General features: G+C 48.5%; 2 protein-coding genes across 4 annotated transcripts in view; both read right to left on the minus strand.

Moving 5' to 3' along the window:
* LOC123765264 (protein phosphatase PTC7 homolog) overlaps nt 1-22,897 on the minus strand; it is a 98,127-nt gene that overhangs the window by 20,528 nt on the left and 54,702 nt on the right. The window lies entirely within an intron of this gene.
* Nucleotides 15,190-22,897, minus strand: part of LOC138349482 (uncharacterized) — a 32,268-nt gene continuing 24,560 nt past the window's right edge. For all 3 annotated transcript variants that reach the window (XM_045753782.2, XM_069335491.1, XM_069335490.1), the window contains exon 2: nt 15,190-16,396. In XM_045753782.2, the coding sequence (XP_045609738.1) occupies nt 15,288-16,196 (909 nt within the window). In that variant the 5' untranslated portion in view covers nt 16,197-16,396 and the 3' untranslated portion in view covers nt 15,190-15,287. The remainder of the gene's footprint in view (nt 16,397-22,897) is intronic.

Here is a 22,897-nt window from a genome sequence, read left to right on the forward strand (position 1 = left end):
CCGACCATTAGGGGACACGCCTCGCAGTCTGTATACAACTTGACTGATTTCTGTATTTTCCTGTATTCCCACTCACCCGGTGGCTGTACCGACGGCTGCTGCCCCATGTGACCACCTCTCGCCACCGTCTTCCACGACTCTTCCCTACCAGAGGGCACTTGGATCTTTATGGATAGTTAAGTATAGTGGACATAGTAAACCAAACTGTTGTAAACCAGGCCTTCCAGCGGGCCACATGACGCTCAACGAAGACTTAGTTCGAGCTCCCGGGCTACGGTAAAATAAACGAAGAAATCAAACCCGGAACTACATTTACAACGTAATAAACCAGCTGGGGGTTGTTGAGAAGTTTGTAAACAGTTATCACAAGCTAAACTATCACCAAATTTCTCCCCTTCATGAGGCATGACCACGAGAGATGACCACAGCAACACATTGGAACTAAGACAACCGTGCTTGATCAGATACCGTTCAGAAACAATCAACATCAATAACCCGTCTCATGCACAGAGCCACTCCCCTCCCCCCCCCCACACACACACACCCGACACAAAAACTACATACATCCCCGCCAGGGCTGAAGGGGACCTGGAAACCCAATCTTTCCCGTACGGCCAGAGAGAGAAGTGCGCATCTCGCTCCACAAGTCTGTAAATACAGCCGCGCCATTCCTCACCACCTGTCCCGACCACCTCTCGCTTCCACTTCTGGGACACAACATCAATATCACCTGTGTAACAAACCCTTTATCACTCTAGATATATATTCTAGGCGCTATATTCTAGTTCTAGAATATAGCGCCAGGGGGGGGGGGGAGGCTACATGACCCAATGACAATAGGTATTTTCCTGGCCTCAGCATACAGTAAGTGTAGAAAGGTTGAGACGGAACGCTCAGGCGAGCCTCAGATATCGCACCTACACCACAATTAAAAGATTAAAATAATTCGCTACGGTCTCCCAGGGAGCACAACTACCAATACACAAGATAAACAAAAAAAAAGTTATATAGTAAGAGGAAACAGTGTTGTCGGAGGCCGCCGCTGGCCGCCGCTGGCCGCCACTGGCCGCCACTGGCCGCCGCTGGCCGCCGCTGGCCGCCGCTGGCCGCCGCTGGCCGCCGCTGGCCGCCGCTGGCCGCCGCTGGCCGCCGCTGGCCGCCGCTGGCCGCCGCTGGCCGCCACTGGCCGCCGCTGGGACACACGTTTCTCATAACTCCATTTTTCATGTTACTTAAGAACAATAATGTGTTCAGTCGATTTTGTTTATTTTCAACAGACTCCACAATGTAGTGATATCTATTACGTAGCGGCCACACATATTTTACCTAACATTCCAAGTTTCTATAAATTACTTACATAAAATGTGAAGATAATGGGGGATAAAAGCTTATTTTGAACAATTAAAAAATATGATTTATCTGCCAACTTGTAAATAAAGGAGCATCGAGAGGGGGGAGGGGGAGGGGAGGGGGGAGGGGAGGGGGAGGCCTACCAAGGCATAAAATAAAACATTATTACAGAAACTTAAATGACGGGAACTAAATAGCCAACCTTGACAATCATAGAGAAAGCTCAAGATAAGAAGAGAATGGAGGGGAAGGCAAGGAGGAAAATGGGCCTGCGGGCCGCTCCAAGCAACAGCCTGGTGGACCAAACTCTCACAAGTCGAGCCTGGCCTTGGGCCGGGCTTGGGGAGTAGAGGAACTCCCAGAACCCCATCAACCAGGAGGAGGAAGAGAGGGAAGGGAAGGCGAGGAGGAGGGAGAGAGGGAAGGGGAGGCGAGGAGGAGGGAGAGAGGGAAGGGGAGGCGAGGAGGAGGACAACAAGGAGAGACGGTGGTGCCAAAGAGCAGCGTCAGATATCAGCGGGACGGTGATAGACAAGAGACCAATAAACTGGAATTGGAGCGACAGTCAGTGAAGCGAGACCTGATAAAAGTGGAAGGTGGCAGTGGGAGCCGCCAGACCTGGTGGCCTTGGCCAGCAGGAGACAAGCAGCGGCAGGAGCACGGCCAGCTCTAGCTTGGCGGCACACAGCTCTAGCTTGGCGGCAGACAACTGTGGGGGCATGTCTTAACACGGCTGCTGTGTCGTGAGAGCTCCACCAGGTTATATGTGGCGGAGGAGGCTGCAGGCGACGGTGGTGGAGGCTGCTGCAGGTAGTGGGTGAAGAAGCTAGGTGGAAGAGACTGGGAACACAGCAGGAGGGCTTCAACACCCAGGGGATGAAACCTGCCCCGACTGATCTTAACCAGAGCCAGAGTGTGAAGGTGAGGGTAGGGCATCCACCCACATCTCCACAACAGCCCACACACCCTGCCAACAACAACAGCCCCCCACACACCCTGCCAACAACAACAGCCCCCCACACACCCTGCCAACAACAACAGCCCCCCACACACCCTGCCAACAACAACAGCCCCCCACACACCCTGCCAACAACAACAGCCCCCCCCACACCCTGCCAACAACAACAGCCCCCCACACACCCTGCCAACAACAACAGCCCCCACACCCTGCCAACAACAACAGCCCCCACACCCTGCCAACAACAGCCCCCCCACACCCTGCCAACAACAGCCCCCCCCACACCCTGCCAACAACAGCCCCCCCCACACCCTGCCAACAACAACAGCCCCCCCCCCACACCCTGCCAACAACAACAGCCCCCCACACACCCTGCCAACAACAACAGCCCCCCACACACCCTGCCAACAACAACAGCCCCCCACACACCCTGCCAACAACAACAGCCCCCCCCACACCCTGCCAACAACAACAGCCCCCCACACACCCTGCCAACAACAACAGCCCCCCACACACCCTGCCAACAACAACAGCCCCCCACACACCCTGCCAACAACAACAGCCCCCACACCCTGCCAACAACAACAGCCCCCCCACACCCTGCCAACAACAACAGCCCCCCACACCCTGCCAACAGCATCACCCCCCACACCCTGCCAACAGCATCACCCCCCACACCCTGCCAACAGCATCACCCCCCACACCCTGCCAACAGCATCACCCCCCACACCCTGCCAACAGCATCACCCCCCACACCCTGCCAACAGCATCACCCCCCACACCCTGCCAACAGCATCACCCCCCACACCCTGCCAACAGCATCACCCCCCACACCCTGCCAACAGCATCACCCCCCACACCCTGCCAACAGCATCACCCCCCACACCCTGCCAACAACAACAGCCCCCCCACACACCCTGCCAACAGCATCACCCCCCACACCCTGCCAACAGCATCACCCCCCACACCCTGCCAACAGCATCACCCCCCACACCCTGCCAACAGCATCACCCCCCACACCCTGCCAACAGCATCACCCCCCACACCCTGCCAACAGCATCACCCCCCACACCCTGCCAACAGCATCACCCCCCACACCCTGCCAACAGCATCACCCCCCACACCCTGCCAACAACAACAGCCCCCCCACACACCCTGCCAACAGCATCACCCCCCACACCCTGCCAACAGCATCACCCCCATACAGAACAATTTATGAGCTAACTGAACGCTTGACGCATTATATTTGCCAGATATTTTATAATTAAAGTGATGTTTGTTTTAGACTAAAACCCACAGCGAGGCAGCACTTTAAATGTTTGCCATTATTAGCATGGTGGTAAATACCGGGGTGCTGGGGTATACTCCTGCTCGCTGAGTCTACCTGGAGGCTGGGGTATACTCCTGCTCGCTGAGTCTACCTGGAGGCTGGGTATACTCATGCTCGCTGAGTCTACCTGGAGGCTGGGTATACTCCTGCTCGCTGAGTCTACCTGGAGGCTGGGTATACTCCTGCTCGCTGAGTCTACCTGGAGGCTGGGTATACTCATGCTCGCTGAGTCTACCTGGAGGCTGGGTATACTCATGCTCGCCGAGTCTACCTGGAGGCTGGGTATACTCATGCTCGCCGAGTCTACCTGGAGGCTGGGTATACTCCTGCTCGCTGAGTCTACCTGGAGGCTGGGTATACTCCTGCTCGCTGAGTCTACCTGGAGGCTGGGTATACTCCTGCTCGCTGAGTCTACCTGGAGGCTGGGTATACTCCTGCTCGCTGAGTCTACCTGGAGGCTGGGTATACTCCTGCTCGCTGAGTCTACCTGGAGGCTGGGTATACTCCTGCTCGCTGAGTCTACCTGGAGGCTGGGTATACTCCTGCTCGCTGAGTCTACCTGGAGGCTGGGTATACTCCTGCTCGCTGAGTCTACCTGGAGGTTGGGTATACTCCTGCTCGCTGAGTCTACCTGGAGGCTGGGTATACTCCTGCTCGCTGAGTCTACCTGGAGGCTGGGTATACTCCTGCTCGCTGAGTCTACCTGGAGGCTGGGTATACTCCTGCTCGCTGAGTCTACCTGGAGGCTGGGTATACTCCTGCTCGCTGAGTCTACCTGGAGGCTGGGTATACTCCTGCTCGCTGAGTCTACCTGGAGGCTGGGTATACTCCTGCTCGCTGAGTCTACCTGGAGGCTGGGTATACTCCTGCTCGCTGAGTCTACCTGGAGGCTGGGTATACTCATGCTCGCTGAGTCTACCTGGAGGCTGGGTATACTCATGCTCGCTGAGTCTACCTGGAGGCTGGGTATACTCATGCTCGCTGAGTCTACCTGGAGGCTGGGTATACTCATGCTCGCTGAGTCTACCTGGAGGCTGGGTATACTCCTGCTCGCTGAGTCTACCTGGAGGCTGGGTATACTCCTGCTCGCTGAGTCTACCTGGAGGCTGGGTATACTCCTGCTCGCTGAGTCTACCTGGAGGCTGGGTATACTCCTGCTCGCTGAGTCTACCTGGAGGCTGGGTATACTCCTGCTCGCTGAGTCTACCTGGAGGCTGGGTATACTCCTGCTCGCTGAGTCTACCTGGAGGCTGGGTATACTCCTGCTCGCTGAGTCTACCTGGAGGCTGGGTATACTCCTGCTCGCTGAGTCTACCTGGAGGCTGGGTATACTCATGCTCGCTGAGTCTACCTGGAGGCTGGGTATACTCATGCTCGCTGAGTCTACCTGGAGGCTGGGTATACTCATGCTCGCTGAGTCTACCTGGAGGCTGGGTATACTCATGCTCGCTGAGTCTACCTGGAGGCTGGGTATACTCATGCTCGCTGAGTCTACCTGGAGGCTGGGTATACTCATGCTCGCTGAGTCTACCTGGAGGCTGGGTATACTCCTGCTCGCTGAGTCTACCTGGAGGCTGGGTATACTCCTGCTCGCTGAGTCTACCTGGAGGCTGGGTATACGATCATATATGCAATGTGAACCTACGTCCGAGAGGACGCAGGTTCACATTGCATATATGATCCATAATATATGAAAAAAGGAAAATAAATATTATATAATTACCTAAATATTAACATGCAAATATGAATTTAATTGTCATTAAGAGAATCAACAATGAAACTAAATCTGTAGGAATGTTGGATTTAAAAATATGATAAATAATTCAACTTGTTGGCGAGGCAACATTACTCATCACCCACCACCCTCCCCCGCAACATTACTCATCACCCACCACCCTCCCCCCCCCCGGCAACATTACTCCAGAGTGTGTGAGTGTGAGTGTGAGTGTGTGTTCCTGTACGCCCCGGCTATGGTTCCTCTCCTGTTTCTGACCTCTAGTGTTTCGAGGTTCCGTTCTTGAGTCCAGTTGAAACTCAAGTCTTGCATATCCAGTATCAAACCTTCTTACATTAATCTGAACTTCATAAATTGTCTTTATTTCACTAGCTTACAGATGAATAAATATGATTAATTTAATGGGTATACATTTATATACTTTATGTAGACATTACTTGGTAAAGTGACATAACCCAAGTATGCTTATTCAACACCACGGTGCCGACACTTGGGTACCACCTTGTTACATATAAACCGTAGCCGCCAATGTAAAGATATGTGTGAAGAATGAGTACCAAGGTCAGTCTTGTCTCCGGGTGATTATCTCAGGTCCCAGGGGGAGAAAAAAAATAAGAGGTCTTCCTGTCTGTATTAAAATGTGGTTAGCAAACTCCGTAGAGTCCGCTAAATTGTGAGATGCGAACCTTTAATGTAAATTCTGTCCCCATTTGCAGTTTAGGAGAGCTGTATAAAGATGTCCTGAAGCATTACAAGAATGTCCCCAGTCCTCCTCCTCTGTGACTACCTTGTGCTCGTTACGGTCTCCAGTTGATGAGCTGCAACTCGCACACCAATGCCCACACAAGTGTTTGCAAGTGTTTAAGCTTCATATTAAATCCTTTACTTCTTAATGCAGCTGGTTTAATTTTTCAGATAATTTAATAGTGAATGAATTAGAATTTCTTATCGTTGATCATACCGTTTTGTGTGACCCAGTGAAATACTTTGGATGCAATAGTGAAGAGTTAGTGAGCCCTCAATATATGCCACTCGCATAAATGTTTAATGTCGTGAGCGAAGGGTGACAACCTCACTATAACTTGCGTGTTTGTCTCTGTAAGAATGTAGTAATGACTAATAAATCAAATAGTACCAAGAAGGGCAGAGTTTCTCACAATGTCGGCTCCTGATATTACTGTGTAGACTATTAAGCCTTCACTTTGTTACGAAATTTACTATTCCAGTTAGTGTAGATGAGCCTTGGATGTGCTGTCATACCGTGTTAACATCTGTCCAAGTGTTGTGTTGCGTGTGTATACGACACTGGCATAGTGTATGTGTGTGTATACGACACTGGCATAGTGTATGTGTGTGTCAGTGTATTGTATCATAAACCATTGTGGTCAGTTACCGACACCTGACGCCCAGCCTCGCCGCCTCACCTGCCTTCCCCCCACGAAGACAACTCACCTCAAATAGAGAGTGAGTGAGTGATTAATGAAGATTTAGTCACCCAAGTATTTAGTATAGGCAGACTGTGCAGGTCGCCTGATGACATAAAGGATCAACTTGTTTCATATTGTCAATCAAACCATGACAATGACGTGACTGTTGATGTGGTTATGACAATGGCGCGGTGACCATGACCCTGTGACCATGACCTAGCCCCCGTCGCCTATCTCCATTAATTACAACACATTGCACACGTGCACAGCTCAATATCCAACGTTTGAAGTGATGCAGGTAAAGCACTTGGCGAGCGAGCCTCACATGACAAAGAATTTATCTCACACACACACACACACACACACACACACACACACACACACACACACACACACACAGTGTTGATATCACACCGAACCTATCCCCAGAAGCTTACATCAAAATGATTTTTTGTATAGATTGGCAAACATAGGAACTGCCTTTAGGAACTTGTGTCAGGAATCATTGAGAACCTCGTATACCTCATGTCAGACCAATGCTGGAGCTGGGCTGAGTACATGAGCATGTTGTCAATTTCTCTATCAACGTCTTCTGTGCTCGTGTTAATATCAATTATATTATCTGGGGTTTGGATCTCTTTTATAAAAAAGAAGCTGTTCGGGTATTTAACTTTCACGTTGGTTACTGGGCTGCTAAACATGACCTCATATTGCTCTATTAGAATTTCACTATTTCCTTGTCATCCTCTGTATATGAACTTTCAACTTTAAGTATAGGTCCAATATTTGGAGTTTTTTGTTTTAATTTGGCGTATGTGAACAAATATTTTGGATTTTTCCTCATCTCTTTTATAACTTTCTATTCCAATTTCATGTCCTCAGACTGGTATGGTCACTTCAGCGTCTACTCTATTTTCTTTGATCTTCCTGTTTACATTTCTTTGCCTTTGTTGTGATAGTTATTTCTGCTTTAGCAGTTCCGTGATTTTTTCCTTCTTCCGCATAGTCGTCTACGTCCTCTTTTTGACCCTCCACAATGGCACATGATTCACGCCGGCTTTGTCCACTTTAGCAGTCAAGTGTTCTGGTCCTTACGTAGGAGTTTTGTAGCTCAAGACTGATTCCCACTGGATATTTGTAAGACCATGACCAGGATTTCTACCTAAATTTCTACCAGTTTAGTTCAGTTTTAACCGTTTTGTTAAAACTGAACTGGTTGAATAGCCCTTCTCGCTTGTTGGTCCCTTTCGACCTATTGCGAGTAGTATTGATGTTCGTTTGAAATTCAACCAGCTTGTGGTCCGAGTATGTTGAACCTGATATTGTAATGTCTCACTATTTCTTCGTTGTCAGGATTAGGTCAAGAGTATTTTCGTTCTTGGTTGGCTCTATTATCTGCTGGTTGAGCGAAATTTTGTCAGTGTCTCTCAGTAGTTCCCTGACCTGAAGTTGGTTATTTCAAGATAGATTTCTTGCTATAAGTTATAGTTTATTGTTAACCAAATACTGTTGTATTTGGCGATTTGTACATTAGAATAATAATTAGTTTTATTTTTTCTACTTTGATTCAAAGTACTTCTACCACCTCAATGGTAGAGTTTAAGAGCGTATAGAGCCCTACTCCTCCATCTGACTCATTTACTCTATCACATCTATATAGGTTACTATTTGGGATCCAGATTTCACTATCATTGTAATTTTTCGTATGGGTTTCTGTGAATGCTCCAAATATTGAATTCGACCATTAGAAGACCACTTATGAAATTAACTATATTTATAGATCTCGAGTCCAGGCCTTGTACAGCATGTTTGCAAAGATAAATGATTTTAAACATTGCGCGATCAAAATTGCATTAACCTAAAGAACTTTGTGTGAGGCTTCCCCGATGTGCACCGTCAAAAAAATTAATTCAATTAGTATACATATGCATAAAAAATAATACATAGTGTTGCAACACTTTTGCATTTGTTTCATCTGTCGGTTACATGGAGGTCACTGCCATCATTGAAGGATTATATCCGGCAATTTTACTAATTAAAGAAGGGGAATGTTGCCAGCGAGAGCACTGTGGTTATTGTCCACAGCTGTGAGAGGTGAGGAACGGGAGGTGGGAAGAGTTTCACTACCAGAACAGACAACGGGGGTACATGTGCTTCCCTCAAGATGGTGTGGTGGAGTTGTGAGATAACCTGCTTGATACCTGGTTGATGGAGTTCTGGGAGTTCTTCTACTCCCCAAGCCCGGCCCGAGGCCAGGCTTGACTTGTGAGAGTTTGGTCCACCAGGCTGTTGCTTGGAGCGGCCCGCAGGCCCACATACCCACAACAGCCCGGCTGATCCGGAACTTCTCTTAGAAAACACGACATAACACCTTCAGCAACAACAGATAATCAAACGTTACCATCACCACAGACCCGGCACAAATAGCCCAACAAAAATCAAGCCTCTCGTCCATGGCGAGCAGAGGACGCCCCTGTATAACGAACCATTCTGCCAGATGAGGATTTTTAATATCACACAGTACCACATCACTCTTGACACGAACTACGGTACCCTTCTTACAGTCCGTGGTGCCTGTAAAATGGTCATGTACTTGTGTACAAAAAAGGCAGATTCTGTGTTTATAGGGATCTTGATATTTTAAACCAGACCTTGACTGGTCTGACCTTTCCCCACCAGACAAGTCAAGGTACCAGTTTTCTCCCTAGGCTGCTCGCTTCCCCATATCTTCCCTGCTTATCGCTGAGCTTTACCCTAAACCCTTGTATGTCCCACGCCACCACTACACGTCCCGCTGAAAGATGGTTACACAACTGATCAAACTGTGGATAGCTTATCTTTGTTTCATCACAAACAAAAACTTCACTCGGACGTTGGCTTAAATTTCGGAGAAGAAATACATCACTAGAGGTGCGTATTCACACGGACATGCACTAAACATGAGGGTAGTGTCCCTGTCATGCATACCAGGCAAGTTGATGAAAAAGATAGCGAGCATGTCGTTAAATAAACATTGGCAATAAGAAGAAGAGCTTTTGTACTGAATCACCAACATGGGCTCAGGAACAGCAGATCCTGCCACACACACTTTTGTATTACTGATAAAATTCCATGACTGACAAAATCAGACAGGAAATAACTTTTTTTGTTTTTTTTTTTACCTACCAGAAGGCCTTTTAGCCAGTGGGCCACATGGGACTTGCGGACATGCTAGAGAATCAGAGGAGGGAGGTACTGTGTTATAATAATATAAAGGAGTACCACAAATGTAAAGTTTTGAAGTATGAGTACAAGACAAGCGGCCGTGTGGCGAGACGTACGAACAGTCCCGCCAGAGTCATCATCTGTTGACCATTTTAAAAGTTCTCCAGTTTTCCTGAGAAAACCACGGCTCTTGGATTTTAAAACTTCCTCATTGGCTGAAAGTGCCAGGGTCTATGCCTACTTCAAATTGATTGAACATAGGCCTAGAGAGAGCAGAGTTTTCTAGAGCAGGAGAGAGGTGGAGACAGGACTCCGCCGTACCTGCTTGATGGGGTACTGGGAGTTCTACTCCCCAAGCCCGGCCCGAGGCCAGGCTTGACTTGTGAGAGTTTGGTCCACTAGGCTGTTGCTTGGAGCGGGCCGCAGGCCCACATATCCACCACAGCCCGGTTGGTCCGGCAATACGTGTCACCCCAACATACCAGTGAGGCACACTGCTGGCTCACACACCGGCCAACTCACAGTACCAACACGACACATAATATATAAATCAACACAGTACAGAAACACAAACTGAAAAACATACTCTTACGTAAATATTCACCTTGGGAACATATGTAATGTTCAACTTCACAAAGTTAACAACATACAAATATGTATATACAACAAACACCAAGATTACCAACCGCAACAGATTGGCTGTACTGAGACACACACACAGACAAGGGGAGTGAAGGGGGGGGGGGGGGGTAAGACAATGACAACAGCTGTTCAAGTGTCATTAATGAACAAGCAGTGGCCGGCTGACGAAACTAGCGAAACGAGCAGTTACACACTAGCATACAACCCATCGTAAATAACATGATACAATACAAACAATAACATACAGCACCATACACGAAAATGAAGTTGGAAAATACCTAAGTTATGCTATCACACTGGGACTAGGGCCGAGAGGCACAGGTTAAGGAGAAAGATGGTTAACTGGGGAGATATGATTACGACATACAAATCAACAGAATTGACAGCGTAGTCAGGGACAAACTATTTGGCGTGGACGGAACAGGATAATCGGGCTTTGGTAGAGATCAAAAGCCTTATAGGGATATTATTATTCCCTGAGAGTCCGTGTAATGAAGTGACCTTAACTATGGCCTGATGTGAACACGGTAAGACACTAACATACAAGTAGAGACATTAGTAAACCTTAAGTGTTCGAGCAACACCACACTAGTCGACGGTAGCGGGGCCGAAAAGCACAGATAGGCACTGAATCCAACCACGTAGGAGGCCTGGTCGACGACCGGGCCGCGGGGACACTAAGCCCCGGAAGCACCTCAAGGTAACGTATATATACGTGGAATCTATCCATCTATCTCTTTCAAACAGAGAGATAGATGGTTGGAACACGTTAAGTAAGAAGGTGGTGGAGGCCAAAACCCTCAATAGTTTCTAAGCATTATAAGACAAAGAGTAACGGGAAGACGGGACACCACTAACATAGCTCTTCATCCTGTAACTACACTTAGGTAATCACACCATCACAGCCCCAAAATATATACAAGGAATCTTAGTCGTTCAAAAAAACGCTAATTACCAATTTCGAAGTAAAATTCTCTAGTAGACTTGGAGCGAGTTGAAGAAGCTTGGAGGTGATCATTAACCTGGGGAGCGGCGGCACCTCCCAGGAGATGAGAGTAATGACCTGGGGAGCGGCGGCACCTCCCAGGAGATGAGAGTAATGACCTGGGGAGCGGCGGCGGCACCTCCCAGGAGATGAGAGTAATGACCTGGGGAGCGGCGGCACCTCCCAGGAGATGAGAGTAATGACCTGGGGAGCGGCGGCGGCACCTCCCAGGAGATGAGAGTAATGACCTGGGGAGCGGCGGCACCTCCCAGGAGATGAGAGTAATGACCTGGGGAGCGGCGGCACCTCCCAGGAGATGAGAGTAATGACCTGGGGAGCGGCGGCGGCACCTCCCAGGAGATGAGAGTAATGACCTGGGGAGCGGCGGCACCTCCCAGGAGATGAGAGTAATGACCTGGGGAGCGGCGGCACCTCCCAGGAGATGAGAGTAATGAGAACAATGGCGCCACAACTAATTATTATTAACATCTTTATTGACAAAATTAATATACATTGTTGTATTTATGCCAAACTGTGGTAATTCAATTAGGTCTTATTGCAGCCAGGATGCTGCTTATATTCACTGTCACACAGTGAGGTGCTGCTTATATTCACTGCCACACAGTGAGGTGCTGCTTATATTCACCGTCACACAGGACAGTGAGGTGCTGCTTATATTCACTGCTACACAGTGAAGGGAGGGGAGAGTAAAAACCGAGTTAGTGAGAGAGCAGAGTCCACTTTATAGGTATCCGATCCCTTTCATAATCAAGCCTTTCCGGCAAAATGCATATCAATCTCCCGAGTGCAGGGAGCTCTGAGACCATATAGATATCTCTAGTAAAGGTGCATCCCTAATGTACCTACAACCCCCACGGTATATATGTTAGCAAGATCCTAGAACTACACACGGCCACAGCACCAAGGGAGCCTACCTACCCCACACTTTCCGACGCGACAACCAGCCCAGCACATGACTGCCACTTGAGTTCTCAGCGCTGGTGTCACATTTATAATCTGAGGATGCAATTACCTATTACACAATATCCTAGCTCGAAGAACACGCCATATATTCTACACACAGGTAATCACAAGAAAGAGACAGACACGCGCACACATATTCACACGAGTGGACGTGTAAACAGAGTACAAATATGAACCACAAAAGCATTATAAATAATTGTTCAAGTGACAATAATGAACAAATACAATGCACTTAGAAGTCAGGATGTGGAGGGAATGGAATGGAATTATCAGGAGAAAGCGTCAAGCCATTATGACTATATAGCACTTGGAAGGGGATCAGGATAAGGATTTGGGATTTTGGGCGGGGAAGGAATGATGCCCAACCACTTGGACGGTCGGGGATTGAACGCCGACCTGCATGAAGCGAGACCGTGGCTCTACCGTCCAGCCCAAGTGGTTGGGTAGGATGTAGAGGGAGACTTCCTACACAGTTTAGAGCAGAATAAGCTCGGGAACCTGTACCCATCCTAGAGAGCAAAAGCTCTCAAACAGTAAACTGATAAAACTCCGTCTTATCAGAAATTATGTCATGCCACCTCAGAAGCGCTCACTGGGGGTAGGAACAAATGGCTGCATTGGAAAACAAATACAATGTCGAGTGTGGAAGGCGAGGTAGAGAGAAAAACAACATCCCCTAAAGTGATCTTTCTTCCTAACAGATGGTCCCAACAATAGTTCTCCAACTTTTCTCTCCCAGTGGATAGTCCTCACAATAATCGCTTTCTGCTAATGGTCAATCCTTAAAGTGGGCCACAAACCTATCTTCCTATTGGCAGATGATCTTTAGAGCGATCCTTCTTTCCTGCTAGTGCACGGTCCTCAAAATGATCCTTGTTGCATGTGGATGGCGCCCCCCAAGCTCCAGGCAGACCTACTGGAAAGCAGAGTCACCACCACTTAAGACAGTAACTTCACAACTCAAACCTGAGGGAAGAGCAGTCGACACGTGCGGCGGGACCATGAAAGAGGGGGAAGGTAAGAAGAGATGTCCAAGTGTAGAACATGTGAAACAAGCAGAAAAAGACCACACCCGGAGAGGAGTTAAGAGGAAGGGGGAGAAGAAGAGGAAGGAGGAGGGGGAGGGGGGGGAAGAGGAGAGGTGAAAGATACCCGTAATTAAGTTTGGGTGTTCCATCGGAGGAGGAAAGAATGAATAATGTGGAGGGAAATGGTGAGGAAATGGGAGAGAGGCTGAAAGATGGCCTTGTTAGCCAGGGAGGAGAGAGGGCGGGCAGTGGCAGGGGAGGAAAGAATGGGACAAAATTATGGAATAAATGATGGTCGAAAATATAATATGTTTGGGAGCGGAGACAGTAGCTCAGAATAATAGAGGGAAAAGGGACAGGAAGAGCAGCAAGGGAGAACTAGACATCCGAAGACAAAGGTACGAAAATAAGTAGGAGTAGAAGTTTAGAGGTCAGTTATGAGGTGGACATCCAGAGGTGACGGCAGCTAATGCACTTACAACAGTGTTTACAACAGTTTATGAAGCACAGGTTCGCTCCCAACTTGAATATGCACATGCACACGCGCACACACACGCACACACTCCTCTGGAAACAGCAATGACATCACACTGATTGTGACGTCACATATATTGATATTTGTGGCTGAGGTGAGGAAAGACGAACACAACACACTAACTTTCCCCACCCCACCCTTCTCTCTCTCTCTCTCTCTCTGAGGTAATAGTGGAGGGATGGAAGACACTGACCTTGATGTAGACTATCATGAGCAGCCTTTATGGAGGCAGGGGCGCTCATCACCAGCTGTTGTCTTCACCTCCGTGCAGCTTCCAGTCTTGTTCACCACCACCTCTTGCGTCTCCGCTCCTCCTCCCCGACACCAGCCACTCCTTCCTCTCACAGTTCTCTTTATTGTATTCTATTAGGTACCATTTTCTGTGACGTACCCATTAAACGACAGTAATCTTCATGCATGTATTTGTTTGACATACAGTCCAAGCAGGAGTATTTTACCAACTATGTACAAGAGACGAGCCTCTCGGTGATACAATACAGGAGGCGCATGCTGTAACAGCTTCCAGTCAATATTTACACAATATATATTTATACATGTTCAAAAGGCACAGTCGAATGGCACTTCGACTCAAATTGCGGATGGCTCTATTGGATTATTATAAAAATATCCGTATGGAAGCAACTGCCTCTTGCTGCCTCCTCTGGCGGGAGGCCAGCCTGACACGACGTGCCGAGGGGAGGCAGGGGGGAGCAGGGCAGGTCGCGCGGGTGAGGCAGGGGAAGGGGGGGGGGGGGCAGGTGAGGCAGGGGAAGGGGGGGGGGGCAGGTGAGGCAGGGGGGGGGGCAGGTGAGGCAAGGGGGGGGGGCAGGTGAGGCAGGGGGGGGCAGGTGAGGCAGGGGGGGGCAGGTGAGGCAGGGGGGGGGCAGGTGAGGCAGGGGGGGGGGCAGGTGAGGCAGGGGGGGGGGGGGCAGGTGAGGCAGGGGGGGGGGGGCAGGTGAGGCAGGGGGGGGCAGGTGAGGCAGGGGGGGGGGGGCAGGTGAGGCAGGGGGGGCAGGTGAGGCAGGGGGGGGGCAGGTGAGGCAGGTGAGGCAGGGGGGGGCAGGTGAGGCAGGGGGAAGGGGGGGGGCAGGTGGTGTGAGGTTGCGGGGTTACGGGGTGAGGGGCGCCAGCAGCTTGGCCATCTGGTCCTCCAGGGAGGTCTGGGAGTGGAGGGAGTGGTGGTGTGCGTGGGAGGCGTCGACGAAGGCCTGTGGGAGGAGCACTGTGCGAGCCCACTCTGTGCCGTGGGAGCTCACCCTGGTGCCGACGAGGTCCAGGTGCACGAGGGTGGTGCTCAGGGGGTTCAGGTACTCGGGTTCCAACGGCACCAGCAGGGTGTTCTCGCTGAGGGAGGCTGGCAGCGGCCGATACCTCGCCTGCTGACGGGAGATTGACGCGCGCAACGTCCGCCATCGCGAGAAGAGGCGTCGCCAGCGCGAGCGCGTGTAGGTGTTCCGACGCAGGAGTAGCCGTCGGATGCCGTCGTCTGTGACGCCCTTAGAGCCGCGGACGCAGAGGGTGACGAGTATGCGGCAGGCGGCACCCACCACGGCCAGGACATTGTCGTCGGCGGCCTCGGGCAGGTTGAGGGTAGTGAGGGCTGGCATGGCGGAGATGGCCTGAAGCAGGGGCTCGCGAGAGAGTGGATGGCAGCTGTAGGTGAGGGCGGTAAGGCGCTTCCCCAGCAGCTCCAGCAGGTACAACAGCGGGTCGTGGTCCAGCGGCGCCCAGTGGTATTCCAGCGGTAGCCACTTGGGCCGGGTGGCCATCACCGTTGTCACTACTGCTGTCAGAAGCTTGGAATTGAGGGCGTGAAGGTAGGCGGCGACGCAGCTGGTGTCACGAGGCCCCAGCGGCGTCACCACCGCCTCCTCCACCAGCGCCGCCACCACCACCACAGCCCGCCGCTCCAGCGACCCTCCACACATCATCTCAACATCGTGGCCCGCACAACAGAACACACCATCCGGCTCGCTGTAGGATCCCGAAGAGGCGCTGCGCTGCTTCTTGGATAGCATGGCAGCGTCCGGGCCCCAGGAGAGCTGCCTCGCCGCGACTAATACACGCCACGACCCTTCCACACTATCCTCGCCTCGCCAACTGCTATCATCCCCTGACTCCTCTCTTCTCAGCCAACCTTCCAACACTGTTCATCACTTGCTGGTGACGCTCTTCTGGTGATATGTTAAGTGTTGCGAGTACTAATCCAATGTAAACCCTGTTCCAACACAAAAATAAGTCAAACAAACGTATTCTATAGAATCAATTCCAGCCATTCTATATCCACCCGTCACAACTGCCTCCCCGCTAATGTGGTAGATTACCCTAATTTAATGTCAGGAGTTATTCATTTATGACTGAGCAATTAACCACAAGTGTTAGACAACGGGTAGGTGTCTACATTTTATATTATAAAAAACCGCAGGATTACATACGAATTTCAATATTTGTTTGCATTTTTATAGTTGTATTAAACATTTGACGAAATCCGAACTTCCATTTAAATCGTCAACGGAAGACAATACTACCTCCCTCGTGCAACTGGAAATAACAGGAAGTAAAATGGGTCTGGATTTTTTTTCCAAAGTGAGAGGTAATGAATGTCCGCACCACGCAACCTGTAGCTTGCTGCCTTCCTCGTCCTGGGACAAGGAAGGGGACATAACTGGCCGACCCCTCACAGTGTTCAAGAGAGAACTTGACAAACATCTCCAAAGGATACCTGATCAACCAGGCTGTGATTCATACGTCAGGCTGCGAGCAGCCGCGTCGAGCCTGGTTGACCAGTCCAGCAACGAGGAGGCTTGGTCGACGACCGGGCCTCGGGGTCGCTGAGCCCTGGAATCACCAAGGTAAGGTAAAATCCTGCACACCTAAAATTGAGCCAGTATTCTGGGTCAACAGTATTCTATACCTCCCAATTTCCTTCCTGAATATGACCGAGAGGATGGCGTGGTAGGCCGGAGTAAGCACAAGCAGCCCCCCCCCTCCCCCGTGCTTACTCCGTGAACTAACATACTTAAACTTTCATGGCCGCACCTGATACACTGCCAGGTGGTGGCCAACATGACCATGTTGAGGAAGAGGCGCCGTAACAACTTACGCTTCTTGATGGGAGTAAACTGAGAAGTTACCTTAAGTTTCCTCCTCACCAGCATACTAGGGGTAGGTGACGGAGGTAGGGCGTGTCCTGTCAAAGGTTAAGAGGTAGACGAAGAGGAGACTGTAACGGAGAGTGGCAGCAGGGTGAGAGACTAGGGTAGTTGGAAGGAAGACTGGTAGCATGATCGGTGTAAACAGTTTACAAAGGTGGTGAGGGCTGGTTACCCTCGTAGCAGTCCGTCCTCACAATGTTTCCCAACGCCAAGAAAACGGTCAGTATAAAGTGTCATCTCCTAACCTACCAGAGGACACAACAACAAAAAACGGGGGGACAGTACGCCGCTTCCATTTCTAATACGACAATTCTTACTTAGCCTTATGTTATTCCCTCTATTTCAGGAAAGATTGCTGAAATAGAGAGAATACAGAGAACATACACGGCACGCACTGACGCAATAAAGCACCTAAATTATTGGGATCGTCTCAAAGCTCTCCAAATGTACTCCCTAGAAAGAAGACGAGAGATATCAAATAATAAACACGTGGAAGATACTGGAGGGCCAAGTACCAAATCTACACAATAAAATAACAACATACTGGAGTGAACGATATGGAAGAAAATGCAGAATAGAACTAGTGAAGAACAGGGGTGCCATAGGCAGAACCAGAGAACACTATATAAACATCAGAGGTCCGCAGTTGTTCAACATCCTCCCAGCGAGCATAAGAAATATTGCCGGAACATCAGTGGACATTTTCAAAAGAAAACTAGATCATTTTCTCCAAGGAGTGCCAGACCAACCGGGCTGTGGTGGGTATGTGGGCCTGAGGGCCGCGCCAAGCAACAGCCTGGTGGACTAAACTCTCACAAGTTAAGCTTGGCCTCGGGCCGGGCTTGGGGAGTAGAAGAACTCCCAGAACCCCATCAACCAGGTATGTAACACATATGATCGAAATGCTTTTTTTTTGTAAGACAGGTTGCTCGTAGAACAAAACACCACCCGTCTTATAACAAATGTCACCATCAGATAGAAAGTGTACAACAAAGTGAAATGGTTGAGAATCCGCTTCACTAATACACTAATTACACCTGGTTGATACCTGGTTGATGGGGTTCTGGGAGTTCTTCTACTCCCCAAGCCCGGCCCGAGGCCAGGCTCGACTTGTGAGAGTTTGGTCCACCAGGCTGTTGCTTGGAGCGGCCCGCAGGGCCACGTACCCACCACAGCCCGGCTGATCCGGAACTTCTCTTAGAAAACCGTCCAGTTTTCTCTTGAAGATGTCCACGGTTGTTCCGGCAATATTTCTTATGCTCGCTGGGAGGACGTTGAACAACCGCGGACCCCTGATGTTTATACAGTGCTCTCTGATTGTGCCTATGGCACCTCTGCTCTTCACAGGTTCAATCTTGCATTTTCTTCCATATCGTTCACTCCAGTACGTTGTTATTTTACTGTGTAGATTTGGGACCTGACCCTCCAGTATTTTCCAGGTGTATATTATTTGGTATCTCTCTCGTCTCCTTTCTAGAGAGTACATTTGGAGAGCTTTGAGACGATCCCAATAATTTAGGTGTTTTATCTCGTCTATGCGTGCCGTATATGTTCTCTGTATTCCCTCTATTTCAGCAATCTCTCCTGCTCTGAAGGGGAAAGTGAGTACTGAGCAGTACTCGAGACGGGACAGCACAAGTGACTTGAAGAGTACAACCATTGTGATGGGATCCCTGGATTTGAAAGTTCTCGTAATCCATCCGATCATTTTTCTGGCTGACGCGATATTTGCTTGGTTATGCTCCCTAAACGTTAGATCGTCGGACATCATTATTCCCAAATCCTTGACATGCTGTTTTCCTACTATGGGAAGATTCGATTGTGTTTTGTACCCTGTATTATGTTTCAGATCCTCATTTTTGCCGTACCTGAGTACCTGAAATTTATCACTGTTAAACATCATGTTATTTTCTGCTGCCCAATCAAAAACTTTGTTGACATCTGCTTGTAGTTTTTCAATGTCTTCAGCAGAGGTAATTTTCATGCTGATTTTTGTGTCATCTGCAAAGGACGACACGAAGCTGTGGCGTGTATTTTTGTCTATATCAGATATGAGAATAAGGAACAGTAGCGGTGCAAGGACTGTACCTTGAGGTACAGAGCTTTTAACATCGCTTGGACTCGATTTTATCTGATTGACTGTTACTCTTTGTGTTCTGTTCGACAGGAAATTGAGTATCCAGCGTCCTACTTTTCCAGTTATTCCCATTGACCTCATTTTGTGAGCTATCACCCCATGGTCACATTTGTCGAACGCCTTTGCAAAGTCTGTGTATACAACATCTGCATTTTGCTTTTCTTCTAGGGCTTCTGTGATTTTGTCATAGTGGTTGAGTAACTGTGACAGACAGGATCTTCCCGCTCTAAATCCATGTTGTCCTGGATTGTGCAATTCATTGTTTTCCATAAAACTAGAAATTTGATTCCTAATCACTCTTTCAAACACTTTTATTATGTGTGATGTTAGTGCAACTGGCCTATAATTTTTTGCCAAGGCTTTACTCCCCCCCTTGTGCAACGGAGCTATATCTGCAGATTTAAGTGCTGCTGGTATCTCCCCTGTATCCAGGCTCTTTCTCCATATTACGCTGAGTGCTCTCGCTACTGGTACTTTACATTTCTTTATGAATATTGAATTCCATGAGTCAGGCCCAGGAGCTGAGTGCATAGGCATATTATCAATTTCTCTTTCAAAGTCTTCCGAGTTTGTGGTAATATCCGTTATATTATCTGCAGCTTGAATGTCATTCATAAAGAAGCTGTCTGGGTCATCAACTTTCATGTTGTTTATTGGTGTGCTAAACATAGCCTCATACCGGCTTCTTAGAATTTCACTAATCTCTTTGTTGTCCTCTGTGTACGTACCTTCATTTGTAATTAACGGTCCAATACTGGTCGAGGTTTTGGATTTTGATTTTGCGTATGTGAAAAAATATTTCGGATTTTTCCTTATCTCTTGTATAGCTTTCTGTTCCAATTCCATTTCCTCAGACTCATATGATCGCTTCAACGTTTGTTCTATTTCCTCAATCTCCCTGCTTAGGCTTGTTTTCCTTGCTTGTGATAGTTGTGTCTGCCGAAGCATTTCCGTTATTTTTTTCCTTCTCCTGTACAGTCGTCTCCGTTCTCTTTCTAGAGTGGTCCTCTTTCTGCCCCTCCTCACAGGTACGTGCTTCAAGCAGACCTTGTAAGCTTCAGCTGTCAGTTGAGCTATTCCCTGTGTGGGAGTTTTGTCGCTTAAGACCGTCTCCCATTGAATGGTTGCAAGGTCTACATTTATTTTTCCCAGTCAATCCTCTTATTGTTGAAATTGAATTGATTGAATATTCCTTCTCGCTTGTTGGGTCTCTTAGACCTACTACCGTTATTTATGCTAGTTCGCACTTCAATGAGCTTATGGTCTGAGTATGAAGTATCTGAGATTGTGATATCCCTGATTAGTTCATCATTGTTTGTGAATAACAAGTCTAGTGTGTTTTCGTTCCTAGTTGGTTCTGTAATCTGTTGATTGAGCGAGAATTTGTCACAGAATCTCAAAAGTTCTCTAACCTGTGGTTGGTTATTTCCCGGGTCATTCCCTGCTATGATATTTGTGTTTGCCGTTCTCCATCTTAGACTCGGTAAATTGAAATCTCCAAGAAAGATAATATCTGGAGCTGGGTTTGCTAGGTTGTCAAGTATGTTCTCTATTTTGTGCATCTGCTCTGTGAATTCCTCAATCGTTGTATCTGGCGGTTTATATATTAGAATAATAATTAGGTTTAGTTTCTCTACCTTCATTCCAAGTACCTCTACCACCTCATTAGTTGAATTTAATAGTTCTGTGCATACCAGGTCTTCTTTAATATACAGACCTACTCCTCCATTTGACCTAGTTTTTCTATCACATCTATATAGATTATAATTTGGAATCCAGATTTCACCATCCATGTAATCTTTTGTATGAGTTTCCGTGAATGCCCCAAATATTGAGTTTGACTCTAATAGAAGGCCATTTATGAACTTAACTTTATTTCTTGACTTTGGCTTTAAACCTTGAATGTTTGCAAATATGAATGATTGTCCATATTGTGTGTCACTTCTGGAAGGTTTTGGTAGTTCTCCCTCCTCTCTACCCTGACCCAGGGTGTGTTGTTGTGGCAATGGTTTGTCCAGTTTTGGAAGTGATACTGGGGAGTGTGGTAGTCTCTGTGTAGTTGGGGGGTGTAGTATGTGTGGGCTTGATGACGAACTGTAGTCCAGTCTTGGGCATTTCCCCCTCTCCATCCGTACTCCTGCCACGTTTCTGCCTGTCTGTTTCTCCCTCTGTTTGTACCTGCCTCTAAAAAATTTTCAGGGCTATTATGTTGGACTTCTTCTCTTATATGGCGCTGTGTACCTCTGACGTGGAAATCGGGGCAGTGAAGATCGTAGCATTTCCTCTCATTGACTGAGAGTGTGCATAGCTTAGGGTGAAAATATCTACACTCTGTATCAAAACGACATCTGCCTTTCCCTAACCAGTTTCGGCATTTCCGTGGGTGCATGAATGAGCATTCCGTGCCTCTGGGCCCATATCTACACTGTCCTTTTGCATAATACCAGCAAATATTTTCATTTGTGATTGTATTATTCTTGTTTGTACCCGTGCACGACTTGGCTACCTCTGTGTTTTTTGTTCCAACTTTCTCGTTTCTGCATTCATTCTCGGTATTGCCCTTATCTTTCTCCTTGTTGCTTTCGTCTTTCTCATTTGTGTTCTCATTCGTCTCATTTTTTCTCTCCTTATTCATATCACCAGTGTGCTCTACAATATTGCCTTCATTTTTGTGTACCTCGACACTATACCCGTCTACATTGCTACTTTGACTCTCTAAATTCTCAGTCCCTGGGTTGTGTTCAGAGTTCGTTGCTGTCTTTATATACTCTGCATATATTTCTGGTAGTTTTTGTGTGAATTGTAGCCTGTGTACTTCAGGAATGTTATTCATTAGTTTGGTGATGTTTTCCCACAACTGTCTGTCTCTTTGACAGATCCAGTAGTTACCTTCCCGGTAACCTCCACCAGTTGATTGACAGTTGATAGGCGGGACCAAAGACCTAAAGCTCAACCCCCGCAAGCACATCTAGGCGAGTACTGAAAAAGATTACTTTTCAGAATTCCAAATCAGGGCAATTCTCTGGCGGGGGCCTGACTGTATTTAGAAATCTGCATACCTTTAGGTTGTCAAACGTTCGGGGATGGTGCCAAGCAACAGTGTGAGCAAGGGTGCAGGCGGGCACAGTAGGTGCCTACACTTGGTGGGAAATTTACCACTGTGTGGACAGGTATACCTGGAGTGGGTTCTGGGAGTTGTTCTACACCCCAGCCCGGCTTGAGGCCAGGCTTGAATGATGATAACATGGTCCAATCGGCTGTTGGTCGGAGCGAACCAAAGGCCACCCCAAGCAACAGCCTGGTGGACCAAACTCACAAGTCAAGCCTGACCTCGGGCTGGGCTTGGGGAGTAGAACTCCCAGAACCCCATCAAGCAGGCCACATATTTGCTGTACTTCTTACAGGAAAGTGTCTAAAAGTTTTTGTA

Source organism: Procambarus clarkii, chromosome 33 (genome assembly GCF_040958095.1).
Source record: "Procambarus clarkii isolate CNS0578487 chromosome 33, FALCON_Pclarkii_2.0, whole genome shotgun sequence".
Taxonomy (NCBI): domain Eukaryota; kingdom Metazoa; phylum Arthropoda; class Malacostraca; order Decapoda; family Cambaridae; genus Procambarus; species Procambarus clarkii.